This window comes from Antennarius striatus, chromosome 1 (genome assembly GCF_040054535.1).
Source record: "Antennarius striatus isolate MH-2024 chromosome 1, ASM4005453v1, whole genome shotgun sequence".
In the NCBI taxonomy this organism is placed as follows: domain Eukaryota; kingdom Metazoa; phylum Chordata; class Actinopteri; order Lophiiformes; family Antennariidae; genus Antennarius; species Antennarius striatus.
This window is the reverse complement of record NC_090776.1, coordinates 23,279,549-23,298,817: the sequence shown is the minus strand read 5'-3', so window position 1 is coordinate 23,298,817 and position 19,269 is coordinate 23,279,549. Positions and strand designations below refer to the sequence as shown.

Genomic DNA, 19,269 nt, shown 5'->3' with positions numbered 1-19,269 from the left:
CTGCAGCCAGTGATGTCTAAGGGGGGCGTGTCATCACGAATTGACACGTGTCAAACGTACACAGTGATTCGTGGATGTTCAGCAAAACACACCCGACACGTCGTGTCAAGACAAAACATCGTGTCGGGTGTTTTGTCTTGACCTCTGTCTCTGCCGAACCCCTGAGACCGACTCACCGAACCCCTAGGGTTCGATCGAACCCAGGTTAAGAACCACTGGTCTAAGTGAATGTGGACATTGAAAATATGCTGATATAAATATTTATTTAACAAAAAGAAATCCTATTCATTGAAGTCAGTATAATGGGATGTTGGAGTTAAAATCCTTGAGGCTAGAATCTGAAGAAAAAGGATTTCTGTTTAGGGTCTGATGATTTTAATCCTCATCCAAGAGATGCTGTTTCCTCAAACCCTAAACAGTTGTCCACTGGCTTCATTTTCAAACTTCATGGATTATCATAACCTGATGAATGAGAATCTATAATCAAGTTTGTGTGTCAAGTGTAAATTACAGGTTACCTCAATAAAATCACAGAATTCAGTTTAATATCAATCAGTGACATTTATACAAACATGCGATTGTCGCTAAATTCATATTTTAGAACTGGTGACAAAATTAAATATCATAATAAAACACAATTAAAATACTCAAATGTAATATTACACACATATATACTGTGCACAAAGAGAAGAACACATTCTGTACATGAACACAGAATGTTATAATCAACACAACTTGTATTCATGACTTGAATGAGAACAAGTCTGATGTAGGAAACAGTGGGTCTTCACAGAGTTGTGGGATTCAGTTTTTTTGAGGTATGGATCAAATAAGCAAGTTGTCCAGAAAACAGGTAGTCGATCGGTTCAATATGTTACAAAAACAAAACACAAGTAGATCAATAAATAAAAACATTGTGCATCTTTGTGATTCTGGTTTAAGTGTTTTCAGTGGTTTAGATGGTGGTCTATTGGGAACAGCTCACCTTGGGGGTCCTCAAAAAATGATTAGAATTTGGTCCATGATAAAAAAAATGTCACTCTGGCATGACATACTACTTTACCTACATCCAAATTAAGCAGTCTGTTTGTCTTCATTTTTAAACACATTCTCTCCTTCAGTTTGTGAGGAGAATGCTGTCATGCTGGTTTGCGGACTGTGAAACTTCTCTCGCTCATCCATAGACATGAGAGTGAGCGGATAATGACTGAGTTTAATTGGCTGTACAGTTCCACTTAGACAGCTTAGTGAATCTGACAGTAAAAGTACAAAGTCAGTCGCTGATAGTGAGAAGATATTGTTTCTTGAAGCCCAACGACGTCCGACTTGCATTGTTGACTGGCTCAATCGACACTGTCACCTTCACATTTACTTTTTGAGTGAGCTTTTTTATTTAATCCTAACTCTTCAGAGACTCACTGCAGTTGCAGCTTTTGGACTCTCCACAATTGTGAACATCCATCATCACGGTCACATTGAGGTTACAAACTGCGTTTCCAGCTGTCCTGGACATTCATTTGTCCTGGACTGAGATGTTTTCTGTGGTCTGAGGACCAGCTATAATTCACTTTGTCATCAGTTTTCCTCTGAGAGAGCAGTGCAGAGAGAACCGAACCTTTCACGGAGCACTTCCTGCGTGTCTATTGTGCCTAAAGCAAAGTCCCCTCAAAGCCCTTCTGCTGTGGTGAAGTACAAAATGATGTCACACAACCAATGAGACACGTAAACACTCACTGTACAAATAAATTTCATATTTTACAGTTTTCCCTCTGTTTGTGACCCTCTGGCAGTGGCTGATGCTGACGACGGTTACTGGATCCCTCGGAATAAACACATGGCGAACACCATGGCGAAGAGCTGTGGAGAGAGCGTGACATTTTAAATCTGTGGGGAGTAACACTAGCAGTATGGTGTGTGTGTGTGTGTGTGTGTGCGTGCGTGCGTGCGTGCATGTGTGTGTGTGTGTATGTGATGGTAGACATGCAGGGTGTTACGTTGGGTTTTATTGATATAGGATAAAGAGTTTTTCCTTTTATGGAAATCCCACAAAAAACGTGGAGTGTTTGTCCAATTGGATTCTGCAGAAGATATAAATTTCAAAAACATTTTTTAAAGTATTTTTTTTTAATTATGTGAAACCACATGGTATTCTAGTGACTATGTTAAGATGCAGAAGTCCCATTATTGTCACTTTAGGGTTCCTGACCACAGGTATCCAAGCAGCAGCTGTGAAAATAGCTGTTGAATTCTGTGAGGAACTGTGTTGCATCCTTAGAACACACTGGACTGGCCTTTGGGAAACAGGAATATCCCACAATTCCTTGAGGCATTGACATTTAATATGGCAAACCACTCCACAGGATTTGATGACACTCCTTCTTTCAGTTATAGACGTCATGCTGCTCTGTTTAATGCCCTTTAAGTCCAAATGAAAGCCAACAAATAATAAATGCAGTACATACTTCGATCGTCAGCACCACGATGGCCAGAGCTCCTGCCGTGTAAATGTACGTCTCAAAGTTGTCAACCATTGCAGAGTAACAGCCCTGCAAGAATAAATTCACACATGAAATCAACAAATTATTAGTTGTCATGAAATGACTCTCATTAAGAACACAGCCATCTGTCCACCTTTCTGAATAACATGGTTTAAATTAGCATTCAAACATGTGTGAAAGCATGTGACACAACAGGGTGAAAATGTTTAATTTCTAACTCACAAAATTTATCAAGTGTCAGGGATGTCAGAGACTTTTTGATTAAATTAAACTTTGGTCAAAAAAAATATTTTGACCAAAGCAATTATTTCATCAAAATATTTCTTGCTTCTTCATTATTTAGATTTAATTTATATCATATATACTCTATACTATTTATTTATATATACTATCATAATGGATACTGAATAAGATTTCAGATTAAACCTGAAACCTGATTGTCTAGCCTAGAGGAAGCCGAAGCACCAGGATTAAGAACAGTTACAGAAATTATGTCATCACAACAACCTACAAAACTGCTAACCAAACCTAACAACACCAAACCTAACAACACCAAACCAAACAACACCAAACCTAACAACACCAAACCTAACTGCAGTGAGATTTGGTGACCACACTACCATCACTACTGTGTAACAGACAGCCTGTTTCCACCTGGTCTGTACAAACACAGCAGGTTCTCTGTTGGTCACACCGAACACTACAACACAGATCCCTTCTCCACTCTGTGTGCAGACAAATAATAAATCACTGGGATAAACACATCTTTTACACCAGGATAGAAATATGAGAAGAATGTGGAAAATGAAATCTGACATATTTATTGTTAATAAATAAATAAACAAGGTGTAAATGGTGAAATCAGTTGAGACTGCCTTCAAACAGCCGCTGAAAGCCCAATAAAGGCAGAGAAGTGACAGAACTTGTGTAATTGTAATTGTAGTTGTAATTGTTCATACACTTTAAATGAGATCACCTGAAAAGACACTCCTTACTTTCAGGTTATTTTTTTTTCCTTCATAACAATGTCGACATTCGAACGGCAGAGATGAAGATCTTTCTTAAACCAGACATGACGTGAGTTCGTATGTGTTTGTGAAACTAATGAGCTTCCTCTATTGACCTTGTTGTGTCTGAAGGCTACGCTTCCGCTCACACACTGCTCCACGCTGGCATCTCCATGGTAACTGCTTCTCTGGCAACAGGTCTCAGGGACCAATTGATTGGGGCTGAGGAGCCTGAAGAGGCTCTCCTCAAAGTCCTCCGGGCCGCTGACGCCGCAGCAGTTGAACTGCACAGAGAAAGGAGACAGCTGATGGTGGCGCCGGAACATGGGTGGATGTCAGTCTGTGTGTGGAAGTCAACTGGACTTATAGGAAAAGCAGAGTCTTCGGTTCTGAAATGTCTTCAAGCTTTTCCTACAACTCCAATTGCCTTTATTCATCACAGATCTACATGGACGGGCAGTGCTGTAGGCACACAGAGTTTATATTAAGGTAGTTAAAAATGTAAAACGAGGAGGGACTGGAGTCAATACTTCACCGTGGTCATGATGGCGTTCCATGTGGACGAGAAGACGTCAGTGTTGTTGTGACCTTGATAGTGACGCTTCAGCTCTCGGCTGAAATACTCTCTCGTTAACTATATAGAGATGCAAACACAGATCAGATCAGGAGACCACTTTTGAGGGGGTGTTGGATTGGAGTGGGGTGTAACTCTGATCAACCCATGATACAAAATGTCATGTGACACCTAATCAACTACTGTAATCTGGATGCTTTACTCACATGTTCCCTGAAGAGGAAGGCCAGGATGGCAGCAGCCAACTCTGCCAGGAAGATGAAGAGTATCAGCATGAAGAACTGAGGAGAAACCAGACAAAAACTGTCTAAACAAACACTTCACGTGTTTATGTTCATAGGATGTAAACCTAGAAGAAGCTTATGACCATGTTTTGCAAACATAATGTAAAGAGCAGCGAAATCGTTAAATCAGTTTTAAGTATGTGTTGATCTATGCCAGGAGTGACCTTTGTCAAACATCCTGTTTGTGATTTCAGTTGAATCCAGGCTGATGAGTGTCTGGTTTGGACATCTCAGAACTCCAGCACAAATAGGACACCGTGCAGATATACACCATTACATTCAGCTCCCCCTAGAGGGCACACTTGTATTTTTTCACTCTGAAGGAACGGAAAGATGTCCAAAGGACGGATAATAACTCAAATTTCACTTCTCTAATATAAAATATAAGTTTTTACTACAACAAATCAATCGATGTGTGTGTGCTTTCTAGTATACATGAAAACATTTTGATTTCAAAATAAACTGTCAGGGCACTGCAACAGATCGAATAACGTGCATAGAGAGATCTCGCAGCAGTGAAGGTCAATATGGAAAAAACTCACTCCTAAAATATCCAATATTATGAAAAACCTTACTCCATACCACAATAATAACTATGTAAAAAAATATCTGCAGTGTTCAAACACCAGTTACAACCATGAGGCACAAGCAGGACTGTTTTCAAAAGGAAGCAGGTGATTCTGTCATTTAGGGCCAGAACCACAGCGTCACACAGCTAGCTACCTCTGGGCTAAGGCTCCAAATGGAAAATATTTTCTTCAACTGCAAATGTAGAGTAAAATTTTTGGGATGATAATTTCACATTTATGAAGGCTGACATATCATTTACTAAAAAAGTAAATCAGTGTTGGAGATAACCAGGTAATAGTTTCAGGTATTGTATTAAAAGTTTATTTTTCTTGAGAGATCCTCATCTTCCTCACTTCTTTAGTTTGCTGTGATGCTCTCTAAATGCTCTGCAGTTTAATAATAATAATGTGTTATAATAATATAATATATAATAATGTAATAATGTGTTGAAGCCGTATCATTCTGCTGCGGCTGCAGTTATCGCTATGTGTGTTTCTTAATAGATTTAAAATCCACTCAGTAATGACAAACAGACTCACAAAGAGTAGCAGACACTTGTTCTCCCTGATGGCTCCACAGCAGCCCAGGAAGCCCAGCACAAACAGCATTCCCCCCATGGCCAGGATGATGTAGACTCCAGTGAACAGAAGGGGGTTGGCCGCCACAATCTCCCTGAAGCCCATTGGGTCCAGCAGCACCCAAACACCGACGCTGAGCAGGAAGGAGCCACCCAGCTGGGAGGGAGAGGGTTAATCAGTCAGAATGATGTCATTAGGAATTCAAACCCTCAACCCTCACACCGACTGAGGCAACTGTGGAAAGAGTTCAGGCTCAGTTCAGATTGTTGGTTCATACAAACTGATGTAAACAGTCGACCGTCGAGGGTAGAAAGCCAGAAAATTCCTTGTTGCTGCTCCAAGATGTATGATAACAAAACAAAAAAAAAGGATCTAAACGTGTATTATTTAACATCGGTATGTCACATGGACAGATGCTACATTCTAAAGGAATTTCTCACCAAAAGAAAAAAAAAATTGAAGTGACATAAACTCGCAACAAAATCAAACGGCTTTATCTTAATTAAACACACTACATTATGTCCTTCTTTCTGACCACTGTGTACTGTGCCTACATTTCATAGTGAAGACTTTTGCTTTCTAAACAGTACATTATCCACATAAATGCACCAAAGTCCTGCAGGAGGCTTCTTCTGTGGGTACACTCCACTATTTGCACACCAATGAAGCTTGGATCAGCTCTGAAGGATGGAAAACAGGAGGACAGCTGACTTACTCCAGACTGTTTCACTCTATTAACCCGGACCGTGTGTGGGAACATTTGGAAACTAACATTACTGGGCTTGCCATAGGAGCTAGTATGACTAAGCCACTGTGGCTCAGTGTAAAAGAATCAAACAAGCCACAAAAAGCCACGCTCTGTGTCCAAGACAGTGGTGCACAAGCGGACGACCAACGCTCGTTGCGGGGGTCATTGGGTGGGTCTGGGGGGCCTCCCCTGGGAAATTCTTTAGAAAATGGGGTTGTTTTCCTGCATTCTGGTGCATTCTGAGGACAAAATCTTCAGTTCAGTTTACCTACAAAAATACACTAAAGTCAGCAGTTCAAGCTGAACTATCTTTATTTCTGTCCTACTTTATGCAGGAATAAATGTGAGATTCAACAATTGAAAACTTGCATTCACTGTGAAGATACAGTCATACAAAATATTACTCAATGTTTACTAGTAAATTTTACTGGTTATTCCTGCCGGTCATAGTGATCAAAAGTCTAAGACAAGTATTGATAATATCTTTCATTTACCTTCTGATCGGTCTGTCACCACTCCTCCCCCCTCTCAGCATTCTCCATTTGTTTATTAATGAGGACTTCAACACAAACTCTACTATAAAACACTGGATTCTTCTGATCGATCGTCCTCTCCTTGTCTTACATCAATTCGCGGGTTCAGCTTGTAAAAAAACAATATTTTGTTTTTCATTGGACGAGAGGAGGTGATGACTCGAGTGCATATTTAATGATCGGGAGCATTCGGGTCACTTCGGCTCTTTCCGTCGGCATGCGGAAATAGCGGCACTATTTAAATAGCGGAAGTAGCGGGGCTAGAGCCGCTCGTTAGTGGAAATAGCGGGGCTAGAGCCACTAGCGAGCGGCAGTAGCGGCGCTAGTGCCGCTCGCTAGCAGAAATAGCGAGTGCCGCTAGCGAGCGAAAAAGTTGTAAGTTTTAGCCTTTTTTCCATAAAAATAAGAACGCCACTGTGGCTACACAGTCTGAAAACCTTGTAGCCAATCTGGAATTTACTTCGCCTATGGCGAAGTGGCGAATGGCTAGCGCAAGCCCAGCATTAGATCCTGTCACCATGATGGGAGTCATGTCATTGATGTAGTTTAGCTGCTGTGACTTAAGACTTAAGAGACGTCCCTGATGCTGGTTGCTTCTGGTTATTGATCATTTGATAATTGCTGATCTGTTATTTTAGCCTCGTGCCTGCCAGATCATCAGATTGATTGATCTTATGATGGAGCTGCAGACTGAGTCATGTTCATTACTAGACATCCTACACACACAGAAAAGTGTGGGAGCCCTCCTCCTCCTCTTCTTCCTTCTCCTGCTCAGGTAAACATGGCTCTTTTGTTCCTATGCAGTGAAGAGAAGTGGAGGTGTAGATGGGACAGACTTTGAAGACGGCAGTGAGAGAGGACTTCCCCTTGGCAAATTACGCTCTGTTTTTAAAAATGTTGTTTTGCCCAAAATGCACTGATGAATTTTGGAAAAATTAAAAACAACCCCTTTGTACCTTTTATCTTATGTGTCTGTAATCTATTTAATGGAGGGAAGCTCTACATGAGTTCAATAGTCATTCCAGCTTCAGAAAAGTGTTTTCTGATGACCCTTTAATACCAGTTTGAAGCAAAACATGGCAGTGAACTCACAAAGATGAAGAAGTTGAAGATGAACATGAGATACTTCATGCTGCTGAGGCAATCTCCCTCCATGGCTGAGTCTTAAAACCTGTAAACACACACACACACACACACACACACACACACACACATCACAGCATGAACCCTGAGTCATTTTATAGACCAAGTGTTTCAGCAGTTGATAATCAGTAGTAATCAGCTTTGCTAGTATCCTTATCCAAACTATTGAAGCATTTTAAATCCGTAGGTTTCAATGTCACATTTGCAGTGATTTTAGGTAAATAAGAATAATGAATACAAACAGCACAAATATGAAAGGTCCTGCATACAAGTCTAGATTTTAAGAACTTCTTCATACTCTATAAACCTTGTGTTTTATATGAGCAAACATCAGAGGCATGACAGAGAAGTGCATGATGACACACCAGCAGTAACAGTTCTTGTGAGTTCTGGGCTGTGACACCGACAGCCTGTCCCTGCTGGATGGTTTGACACATGCAGGGACGTTGGCTGGTGCTGAGGAGGACACGTTGATGTAAGTACGGCCATCGCTGGGGGTGAGAAGAAGACCAACTGGTGCTTCATGGAGTTTACCGCTTGTAAGCAACATACAGCCACCTGTCACATGTGAAGGGCCAGCGACGGCTGGGATGAATTTACTATAGTCTTTTATAGTCAACACATATCATGTATAGGTCAAAACCAAATATGTAAATGATATCTAAACTTTTGTCACTCAGCTCCATCCTCATGATGATTTAAATTTTCAAAAATGGTTCTGATGTATGAAGTTTAATATAAGAAAGTGCTGCTTTTTGTAGTTTTTATAAATGTTTCAAGCTGAAATGGTGGATTTCTAAGGGATTAGATAATGGACATTGGGGCAGCAGGGCAACAAATACACTGATGCCCTTCAGGAGTATGTTACAATGGTGCTTCACCATGAAGCTCCAGAAAAGAACAGACTTCTGTCTCAGAGAGAATTGATGTTTAAATCACATTTTTAGGAGAACTGAACCTCACCTGTTCTGATCCAAAATCATAGTGATTCTCTTAAGCTAAGAAAGAACCTTTTGCCCCAAAGTTAACCAAACCTGAAATCGACACATCAAGATGATTCTCCAGTGTCTGATGACAGGAACTGTCCAACCACACTGTGTTGTATAAACTAGTTGGATTATCAGCTGTTTGAACATTTTTAAATAATTCAACCATATAAATAAACTCTTAACCTTTTTAAAACCTTAATGTGACACCTGTTTTGCAACTACAGTGTACTTACTGTGATTTCTGCCTCTGTGTGGGGTAACAGTTAATAAAACAAAGGCATGTATTTGAATGGGGAATGTGTGCACTAAATTTTGCAGCATTACGAGCACAGTTTTTTCAATCACTCCCGTCAGCACATTTAGGCAGAATTTACAGACGAATAAAGTAATAAACATGGACAGCTGTCAAAAAAAAAAATTAGAACACAAGCATCATAACGATGGAATAGAAAACAGGATCATGGTCAGGTTTAGTGCAATCACAAAATTGCTACCAAAATTACACCAAATGAAATTACATCAAATGAAAGCTGAATATTACATTTTTAATATTGTGCATTTAGGTTTAAGACACAATACTGGTGACGTTAAACCCTTTGTTTCTTTGGTGGATTAATTTATCATTTCAACTGATGATACTAGACCACTAAGTTTTCTAATAGAAGCAATGCTTCAGGAGGAAGCAGCTCAGAGACCTGGGAGCTACTGGAGAAATCGTTTTCATACAACTGGGATAACTAGAATGAAATAAACTGCTTTGAAACTTTCTGTTTACAGTTCCACTTATTCTTCCCAACTTACTTATCCTCAAAATGATAATGGCCAAGTGATTCCAATGAGAAGGAATGGATATGGTGAACTATCTATTTAAACGCAAGCGTTATATGCTGATGCAAAATATTTCATGCTGATTTCCAAAATGACACATATTATCATTTATAATGGAACCATTAGGCAGGGTGGAGGAGAGCACAGTCAGCAAACAGCAGCAGAGAAACAAGTCACAGTGTGAGTTCACACAGGCTTCCCCCCAGCCGGATGTTACACTAGCAATGGCTTGTGCAGCTCCAGAAGGACGGAGGGGGTTCAGTAAATACAGGTGTGTGGACGTTGTAATATGGGCCCAGCAAAATGCGCTGGCGACACATTCAGGGTGTACCCCAATTCTCGCCTGTAGTCAGCCGGGATAGGCTCCAGCAACACCCATCTCAGCTTGCCTTTGGACAGTGGATGGAGGCTGGTTGTGATTTGAATTGTATGATATTTTCGATTGTGTTTTCAATTACAGTGATCCTTCTCGCATTCGCACATCAACACAACTTCACCTCATCGCAGATTTTTTTAGTAGGCAGTCACATGATACCGTACGTCAATTCTATTGGATGACAGAATCTGGAAGTGCGCCCTGTTCCGTGAGTCTCGGACTTCCGTGAGACACAAAAGTGCTTTAAACAGTTGATAAGAGTGTGATAAAAGGTAATACAGATAGAAGGTGGTTTAATATCAGTATGGGGAGGGTTCATAAATATTTAAATTACCGTAAATAATAAGACAAATAGTTCATTGCTATATCGCGGAATTCATAATTCGCGTGTGGTTCCTGGAATGCATTATCCACGAGTAACGTGGGGGCACTGTTTGTTAGTACTCAATATGGACTTTGGAAAACAGTGCAGACAAGAAACGTATTCACAATATGCTCCATGGTAGGTTTTCTAAAACACTGTTCAATATTCTTATAGGATTGTCTATTTTTTTCCTACTGGAAAAAATTCACAGTAAAAATTAAGTATGATGGTTTTTTTATGGAGTTGGTGGCAGCAAAACTAGAGTCTGAAGAGCTTTTATCCATGAGGTGAAATTAACACGGATTAATGTGATTTGGCACGCACAATATTATTACCATTATTCAAGTTGTCGCCCATATCTAATAACTACAGCCAAAATAACAATAACACATTTCTATTTCTAAAATAAAATCCATACAGGGTAAAGCTAGCCAGGCCAAAGCATCTAGCCTGAGAAAACACCTGCTCAAACAATAAATATCTGAGGGACGTGTTGTGTTTCTCAGCCTCAAAGAAAAGTGTGAGTTAGCATACCTACAATAGGTACAATCACTGGTGTTAACTCTTTAATGTTGATTTTCTAGAAGCTTCCATTTTTGTGCAATTCCGCTTCCCCCATTTTTTTTACATGACAGCAAATTAACTCAAGATTGTCTTTTTGACATGTAGAGTTTGGCGTCCATGTAGACGCCAAACTCCTGTCAGTTTTGCCGGGAAAAGCCATGAGAAGTGGGGCCAAGATTACATCAGGCATGTGTCAGCGTAAAATAAGGTTATCAAAACTGGGGGACATTAAAGTTTTTCAGAATACTGATGTAATGACTATCATTTGGTTTGTTAATCTAATACTTTAAGAATGCGTTCACAGAGTGAGTACACAGGGTAGTAGAGTAGAGTCACGCCCATCTGTGACCAGGTTGCTATGCAACAAGTCAGATGGGGAAAAAATCATGGTGTACAAAAAGAACTGCAGCAGAGAGAATTAACATGTGTCACAGTCTTGATGACTTCATTATTTAAAATGTCATGATTGACTAAATAATTGGTCCTTGCTGTGAAATGAAGTGTTTTACTTGCAAGCATGAATTACGTACAGCCGTTCTGACACCTTGTTCATGGCAGCTGTCATCTGGCTGCGACACCTTCTTTAGGTCTTTAGAGGAGTTCACTTTTCGACAGTTGGCAAACAGCCATCAACGGTACTTTTAATTTTTAAGTAAGAATCTATCAAACACTATTTCTTTTTTTATTTTATCTTTTTTATTTATAGTGGCAGAAGCTAAAATCTTAAGGGTTCAAAATCCTCCAAGCTCGGCTGGGTCAACTTCAGACACCACTGGCTGTGTTCACTGCATCATATCTGCTTTTAAATCTGTTGGTAACTATTGAATAAACATTTTTTTTACTTTTCATTCCATTTTGAGGCAACTGAATGGAGATGGAAGATGAGAAAACGAATCAGGACAGTGTTTTCAAAAGTCACTTCTCTCGTCTCTCTGTCCTTGCTGAAAACCATTTATGAAAAACCAGTGATGGAAAGAGTCCCTCTTTGACTTACAAACAGTCAGGCAAGGCTGATATCAAATTATTTTCTTTCACACACACTGGCTTTGAAAAAGGTACAGAGATGCATACCAAAATAAAAGCAGGGGGATGAAACAAAACAGCCTGAAGCAACACTGAGGATGGAGGTGGTGTAAGATCCTCTCGGGAAAGTCTGTGTGTCCCTCTCTGAATGCTAAACAGATGTGAAAGTGGAGAAGATAGAATCTAGCTCTCCATCGGATTGGCTGTAATTCCAGTTTAATTACACAACTCATCAACCACACCAACGATGTAGTCCAATCAGTTTATATCAATACATCTCACTTCTTTCCATGTCACTGCAACGCAGAAGTTGCTGCCCATGTCCGGAATTTGAAACAGTTGTTGGTGATGAGATCTCCGTCAAAGAGATTTTAAATGTGATTACAATCACTAACTTCTACCTTACAAATCTTCACCGCACTAAAAAGTCGTTATTATCAGAATCTATTAAAATAACAAAAAGTATTCATTATGAAAATCATCCATCACAATCCTCTTGTCTCCAGCGGCTTTTCCACCTTATAGGTTACGGGCTTATTATCAATATTTATTATAATAAAAAGTCTTTACTATCATACAGAGTACCAATGATCAAAAGCCTTTACAATATAAAAGCCGTGACTATCAATAAAAAACATTTAGTGTCATTAAAAGCATTACTGTCACTGTAAAAAAAGTCATAATTATAAAATGCCTTTTACAATCGAAATGATTTGTAATAATTAAAAGCACTGACTATGAAAAACCATCATAAAAACATTTATTAAACATTATCTATCAAGAGCCTTTATTTTCTCAAACTATAAAAAGCCCTTACAATTAAAAACCTTTCATCAACTTAAAAAGTCTTTACTATAATAGATTTTCATTATATAACACACACCAAAATGACTACTTCACTCACTGTCGGCAAACATCAACTGAACTGATCACCTTCCTGTTTTTAAAGTTGAAAATGTATGAGAAATTTCTGGCTTGACACGTCTTGTAGAAATCTTTCACTATTACCGTGGTAACAGTAATAATGATGATGGGTAAAACAGCAAAACACCTTTTAAATATAATGAGACTGAAGACAGAGAAGTCAAACCCACCAGCTGCCACCATCACAAACACTTTTATGCGTGTGTACAGCTGAGACTGTGATATTTTCAGATTTTGTTATACCGTACTGTCAAATGAAGAGTTATACTTACACCAGATAACCTGACACACTGTACTTGGAAAATATTAATCACCGTATAACTTTGAAGCAGATTTGACACTTAAAAAAAAGACTTCCACTCAAAGTCAATTCTGAAAAATACAGTACTATATAAACAAAAAAAGAATAAAATAACACCTAAACATTCAAAACAAGAATGAACACATAGGAGACAGAAATTATCCCAGATGAATGCAGTTCTTCTTAATTGTATACGTGAGATAATTCATTAAAAAAAAACCTGCGTGAATGGATTAGTAATATGTTTGCACTTTTATCAAGCAGGAAAGATGTGTAACATGCTTTCAAAATTTAGTTCCTTTTTCACCCCAACTCATCTCCAGCTGTTTCTATAGCAACCACTACACACAAGCAAGGATGAAATCATGATGGATGGTGTGGCTGCAGTATTAAACAGTTTAAACAGTATCTCCAGCACAATAGACCATGTGGGCCATTGAGAATGGATGAATCTTGATTCTTTTATCAAAGCCATAAAAATCCCATAACTTGAGTGGCACATCACAAATTTTGTGTTACATGATTCTGCACACACATAAATGTATAATCTGACGTAGTTCGGATTAGAAAGCAGCCAAGATGCAGCTTTAGTACCTGTGTTAAAAATTTTAAAATGCTGTTACGTGATTTATGTTCAGTGATGCCCATATTTTATCAAAGTTTCAAACGTCCAAATATTTCTCTGTAACATGAGTACTGCTTATGAAACATTCAGCTATCCAAGTTAAAAAAACAACACTTTTTGGTCAGTGGTTATGAGTTTAACATCAAAGCCGTGTGTTTGTGTTCTTCAGATTTTATTGAGCAGACATTTGGATTTGAATATTACAAAAGTCCTGTTATGCCTAATAATCTTTGATCAGCTAACCCGCATACACTTCCAACCACTGCAAAAAGGGAAAAACACTAAGGGCTGAAATGTACAGTCAGCTGTCTGAAGTGTTGGTGGATGACTGTTTACGTGCAGTACTCATGATTCACAAAGCCCTGGATACTTCAAACCAAAGTGAAGGAAAAAAGACCAAATCCATTTACTTCATAACGTTTCCTTTGGAGCCAAACAGCATTTAAACAGACACAAAGAATGGAGCAGATGTCCTGCATTGAAGTAACTTTCCACACCAGCAGGTGGCATTAGTGAGCATTCTGTTCAAGTCAATACTGGTCATGTGTTGTTCCCAGTTACAAAAAGTGGAACATGTGGATCTTTGCTGCTCCTCCACATCTGACCACTGTCATCAACACAGAACTGTGAGGAGATATCACTAAAAAACAATATATTTCTGAAAACAACAATTTCTTTGGCTAAAGGCTGTTGCTCGCTGCTGTACAGGTGACATGGGCTTGTCAAAATCAAAACGCGTGACTCGCTCTTGTGGGGGATTTTTCAAATAACATTCACATGCAGATGAGGTGAGACAGTGAATCATCCCACATGAAGTGAACATTTTCAGAAACCCGAATAATGGTTTTCATCTCTGAAGTGTTTAATGATCAGTTTGAGATGCAGATTCAAGCTCAAAGTCATGCTGATGAAAACCAGTTCAAAGGAGACGCCCGCTCCTCCCTTTTAAAGTGTTCATCAACACAGTCATGGTAGACAACATGATTGTTCCAGTGCCTATTTCAGATGGAGCTGGGGAGGGAAATTTTGTTGACAGCACTGATGGCGAAGGTAAAACTATTAGACTCCATCTAAGTAGCGCCTGAAACCTGACGATTGCCAACAAACCACAGAGGAAAGGTCCTGGTTTCAACCTAAGATGTTATCTGACTGCCTTAAAACTTTGCTTTTGACAGAATTGTGATGGAAAGAATATTACACCCAATAGCTGCCAACACTTTAGCCCTAGCAGCAGCTGAAATTGCTGAGCTGTCAGCTAGACGAGGTCAAACCAAACCCAAAAATGATGAAAGTTAAAAGCAGAGAGGTACACATGTCATCCTCCAGAGACCCAATTACACTAAAACATGAAGCAGTGGCTGCAAGGGTGGAGTGAAGCACCCAATCATTCTTCCTGGTAATCCTGATTCTCACTTCTATTGTTCTATGTGAAGTGAAATCAATACACTAGGTGTGACTGAAGGCTACCTTCCATGCAGTTGATCCAGCTCTGAGCCACTGAACAAGACCACACAGGGAGCTGCAATTACAAAGGCCATCTGGTTCCGCTTTGTGAGAATAAACTCAGTGGTCATATTCAGACTCTGTCCTGAATTATCATCTCTCTCATGTTAAGTGTGGCTTGTTTCCAAATGACCCCATGATTCTGTCACTTTTATACAGCTGCACCATGTCTTCTGTGTAAAATAAACCTTTGGAACTACAGTAATTTGCAAATGTATGTGGTCCGAACAGAGAACAGGATCATTAAAAGTTGAAATTTTTGTCACTAGCCTGTGCAAATTTTTTGTTAAAGCTAGGTTCTAAACCCAGAGATCTTCAATTATATCTAACATGGAGATTATAATTTCTTTGCCTTTGTTACACAGAAACTACTTAAATATACAACAAATCTCACTAATTATTACAAATACTTATTATATGTCCTGCTCTGAAGTGACATTCTTTTTAAGAACTGTTTACACTACCAGTTGTCCTGATTTCTCTGGGGAGGTATTACTCTCTCTTTTCTTTATCCCATTTGCTTATTAAAAGGTAAATCTCCATTTGTATTTGTAGTTATAACACAGATTTAGGAAAGTCTTTTAACATCCTAAACATTTCTTACTAAAGACATGCACAGACTTCCACAATACAGTGAATGTATTGTGTGGTTGAATCCACTCAAACGACTATGGAGACAGATCACTGAGAAAAGAGGAGCTGTGACAGAGTTCAAGGGGTCACACTGTGAGGTCCGACCATCTGCTTTTTAATTCAATTTGACTGAATTTAATCTCGTTAAAACTAGAAATCTCTGAATGAGCACCAGAACATTAGCATTACGTGTCTGCATTATGCTTGAGGAGAATAGGTTGTGTTAAAAGCTGGTAATTTAATCAACAAAGGAAGGAAATGACCTTCTTCCTTTTTGTCAGTCATTAACAGGACATCAAAGAAAATTGTAATTATCATTCAAAAATATGACGGGCTACCAGATTATTTGAATTGATCAAATTTATTTCAATTTTTTTTCTTTCTTTTTCTCTAGTTTGTCTTTTTTTCTTGTGATATATATTGAACTCCTTTTCTTCTAGCCTGAAATCTGAGAAGTAAATATAACCCTGGGTTGAACCTCCCAAAACTGACGTCCACATTAAGACATTGAACTTTGATGTGGGGTCTTGTTACTTTATAGCAAAATCTGTGACTTTTTTTTTTTACATTAAGATTAAGAATATTTTCTTAGAAATTAGGGGTGAAATCTATCATTTAATTGTAGCTCAATGAAAAGACAAGTTTAATATAAATCTTAAATTCTATTACAAAAGCCCCATAACTTAGAGTCAGATTGAGTTTTATGACACATCAAAAAGACTATTGGCTGAAAAACTTAAAAGTGCTCAAATCTCAGTCAGACAAATGTTTTTAAAGTGAAAGAGAATAACGTACAGTACTTAATAAAGCATGAAACATCTGAAATCCATATTTACTTGATACTGATTGTATTTTTCTTTTAGGACACTAGACTTAGCTCAGCCTCCCATGATTTACCCAAGAGACACTCGGCTGAGCAGGAATAGAGGTAAACTAACTGCCAGCCTTCACCGCCAGGCCTCTGAGTGTCTTGTCAGTCTTTTTGTAAAGCTGCAGCGGCCATGCTGTGATCTACAAATAGACCAAGTGCCTCAGATCTGCACATGAAGAGAAGGCACAGATGGACCTTTGGTTGTCGTCGCCACAGAGCCCGTAGATGCCCTCCAGTGACACAACCTGAACGCTCACTCACAGCAGCAGCAGAGAAGGATAAAAAATAATCAGGAGGCAACCAGGAAAGAATAAATTCAAAAATCACATGACTATGAGAACTCAGAGAACTATTATCGACACAACAAAAAACTATAATTGACGCAACAATCGTGGTTTCCACCAGTGCACCACATGCCTGTTGGCCCACCTGATCTACGTTGACCCTTCACCATAAGGCAATTACTCAATTTTCATAAACATAACATTCACATAATAAAAAAAAACAAAACAAAAAATTAAAAACACTACATTTATAATGAAAAAAACTACTGATTAAGAAATGATTTGGAACCAGAAACTACAAATCACAATGAATAAATGAGAACATTGAAAAGAAAAATAATTCCACTAATGAAACATATAGAGCGATACATATATAAAATAAATCTTTACTTAACATGATCATTTAAGTCCTTACAAATGAAATTTATCTCCTAAAGTGTATTCAGAAATATTCAAAAATGTGTTGTTTATTTCTTCGGGATATTATTTAACAGTAATTATATTAAGAACCTAATTAGTTCAGGATAATGGGATGGCTTATAGTGACAAATCAGATCTCAAAGAAGCATAGTAACTAATAGAACATATACACCGAGTAAAGAATCTAAAGAACATTAATAAGTATTGATCTGTCCTATTGATCTCCTATGTAACCTATGTAAATTACCACAAACATGCAGTACAGTGCTGTGATGACACATTATTTAAATTATCGCAGGACAGAAAACAGACCAACTTCATCAACACAACATGTTTTAACACAGTTCTTTCTCAAATTGCTCCACATAGTTGTTTATATATACATCTAGGTCTGAAAAATGAGATGGGGCAATCTAAAATCTCAATAAAAGATGCTGTAAAAAATAAAAATTCACCCATCAAAACCAGCCTTTTTAACTTTATGTTATTACTATAACGTTCTATAAATCAGATGTCAACAAGCTGAATCTTGTTGACATCTGTGGTCAAAAGATACAATAAAGAATGTGTTCGGTGTTATTTTATTGTGTAGATAATTAAGCTAGTGGCCATGTATTTTAGTTTGCACTGGACTGAGAGCTGATAAAAGATGTTGTACGCTGTGTAACAACATGACTCACCGCCGATGCCTCTCCCAGCAGAAGATGTGACTGAAGTGTTGAAACGGAGAATAATAGCCTACAGAATATACTAAACCTAAAGAAACTACTAAACCTACAGAAACAAAACCTACAGAAACCCCTACACCTACTACGTGGGAGTCCCACGGCTCAGCCTGCCGGGACTCGGCGCAACAGTTCACTACTCGACGTGGGTTGTTTATATGCCCACGTTTGACGGACCCGAAGCTGCGAATTTGAATGTATGTGCAGCTTCCTGTCCGTCCTTTCAGAATAAAACTATATCCGGTTAAAAAAAAAGTAATGTGTTATAAACAACTAGCGGGAACCCATGTAAATTCCATTATAAAACAATAATATCAGACTTTATACCAAACATGAAAAGGATTACTAGCTACCTCGTTCTATGGAGCAAGATAAATAGTAAATAAAAATGGTAAAATGCCTATTGGTTGATAGACTTTAACCCATTGAATGTACTGTATAGCAAACCCCACATTCATTTGCGTTGGCTAAATAGTACTGTACTTCTCTTTTTGTGACACAATCTTTTCCTCTCTATCAATCGGAGTTTCACTCAGAATTCGTTGGAACAGATATGACACTCTAAAATTATATGAACTGGGAAGTCCCTGTATAGTTATTTCTTCTCCTAACATAACAGATGCCTAATGCCATATTGTTCACATGATTCCTTCTAGCAGATGCGCTGTGATTGGTTGGGCGCTGTGATTGGTTGGGCGCTTGATTGACAGGTAGTGGGTGGAGTTGGTGACAGCATGAGACTTTTTCAAGTGTGTGTATTCAAATATATACAGTAGGCTCCATATTAAGTCTGTAACACAGGTAGCCTTCTTTCATTTCAGAAATTTCACTAAAATTAGAAATTTTGTTTCTTTTAAAGATGCAGAAAAAAATCATTCATGCTGAAGGTTGAGGTTTGATGAGG

The 19,269-nt window shown here is 38.6% G+C and overlaps 1 protein-coding gene across 2 annotated transcripts; it reads right to left on the bottom strand.

Annotated features, from left to right (window-relative positions):
* Positions 1–273: 273 nt before the first annotated feature.
* On the bottom strand, positions 274–18,541 carry LOC137594951 (tetraspanin-18B-like). Of its 2 annotated transcripts, XM_068314668.1 has the most exons (9): positions 18,321–18,541; positions 8,301–8,426; positions 7,885–7,963; positions 5,473–5,667; positions 4,286–4,360; positions 4,041–4,139; positions 3,622–3,789; positions 2,463–2,546; positions 274–1,857 (listed from the first exon to the last, which is right to left on the bottom strand). In XM_068314668.1, exons 3-9 carry the CDS (start codon positions 7,945–7,947, stop codon positions 1,810–1,812), a joined length of 732 nt encoding a protein of 243 aa, XP_068170769.1. In that variant the 5' UTR covers positions 7,948–7,963; positions 8,301–8,426; positions 18,321–18,541; the 3' UTR covers positions 274–1,809. The 2 variants fall into 2 exon arrangements, with proteins under 2 accessions (XP_068170769.1, XP_068170763.1); XM_068314662.1 differs by lacking the exon at positions 8,301–8,426.
* Between the last annotated feature and the right edge of the window lie 728 nt (positions 18,542–19,269).

Bases quoted from the DNA above. Each gene is read 5' to 3' on its own strand.
- LOC137594951 (XM_068314668.1), bottom strand. From the start codon at position 7,947: ATGGAGGGAGATTGCCTCAGCAGCATGAAGTATCTCATGTTCATCTTC. The intron at 5,668-7,884 runs GTGAGTTCACTG...TCTCCCTCCCAG, and splicing joins TCTTCAACTTCTTCATCTTT to CTGGGTGGCTCCTTCCTGCT. The intron at 2,547-3,621 runs GTCAATAGAGGA...TTATTCTTGCAG, and splicing joins TAGCCTTCAGACACAACAAG to GGCTGTTACTCTGCAATGGT.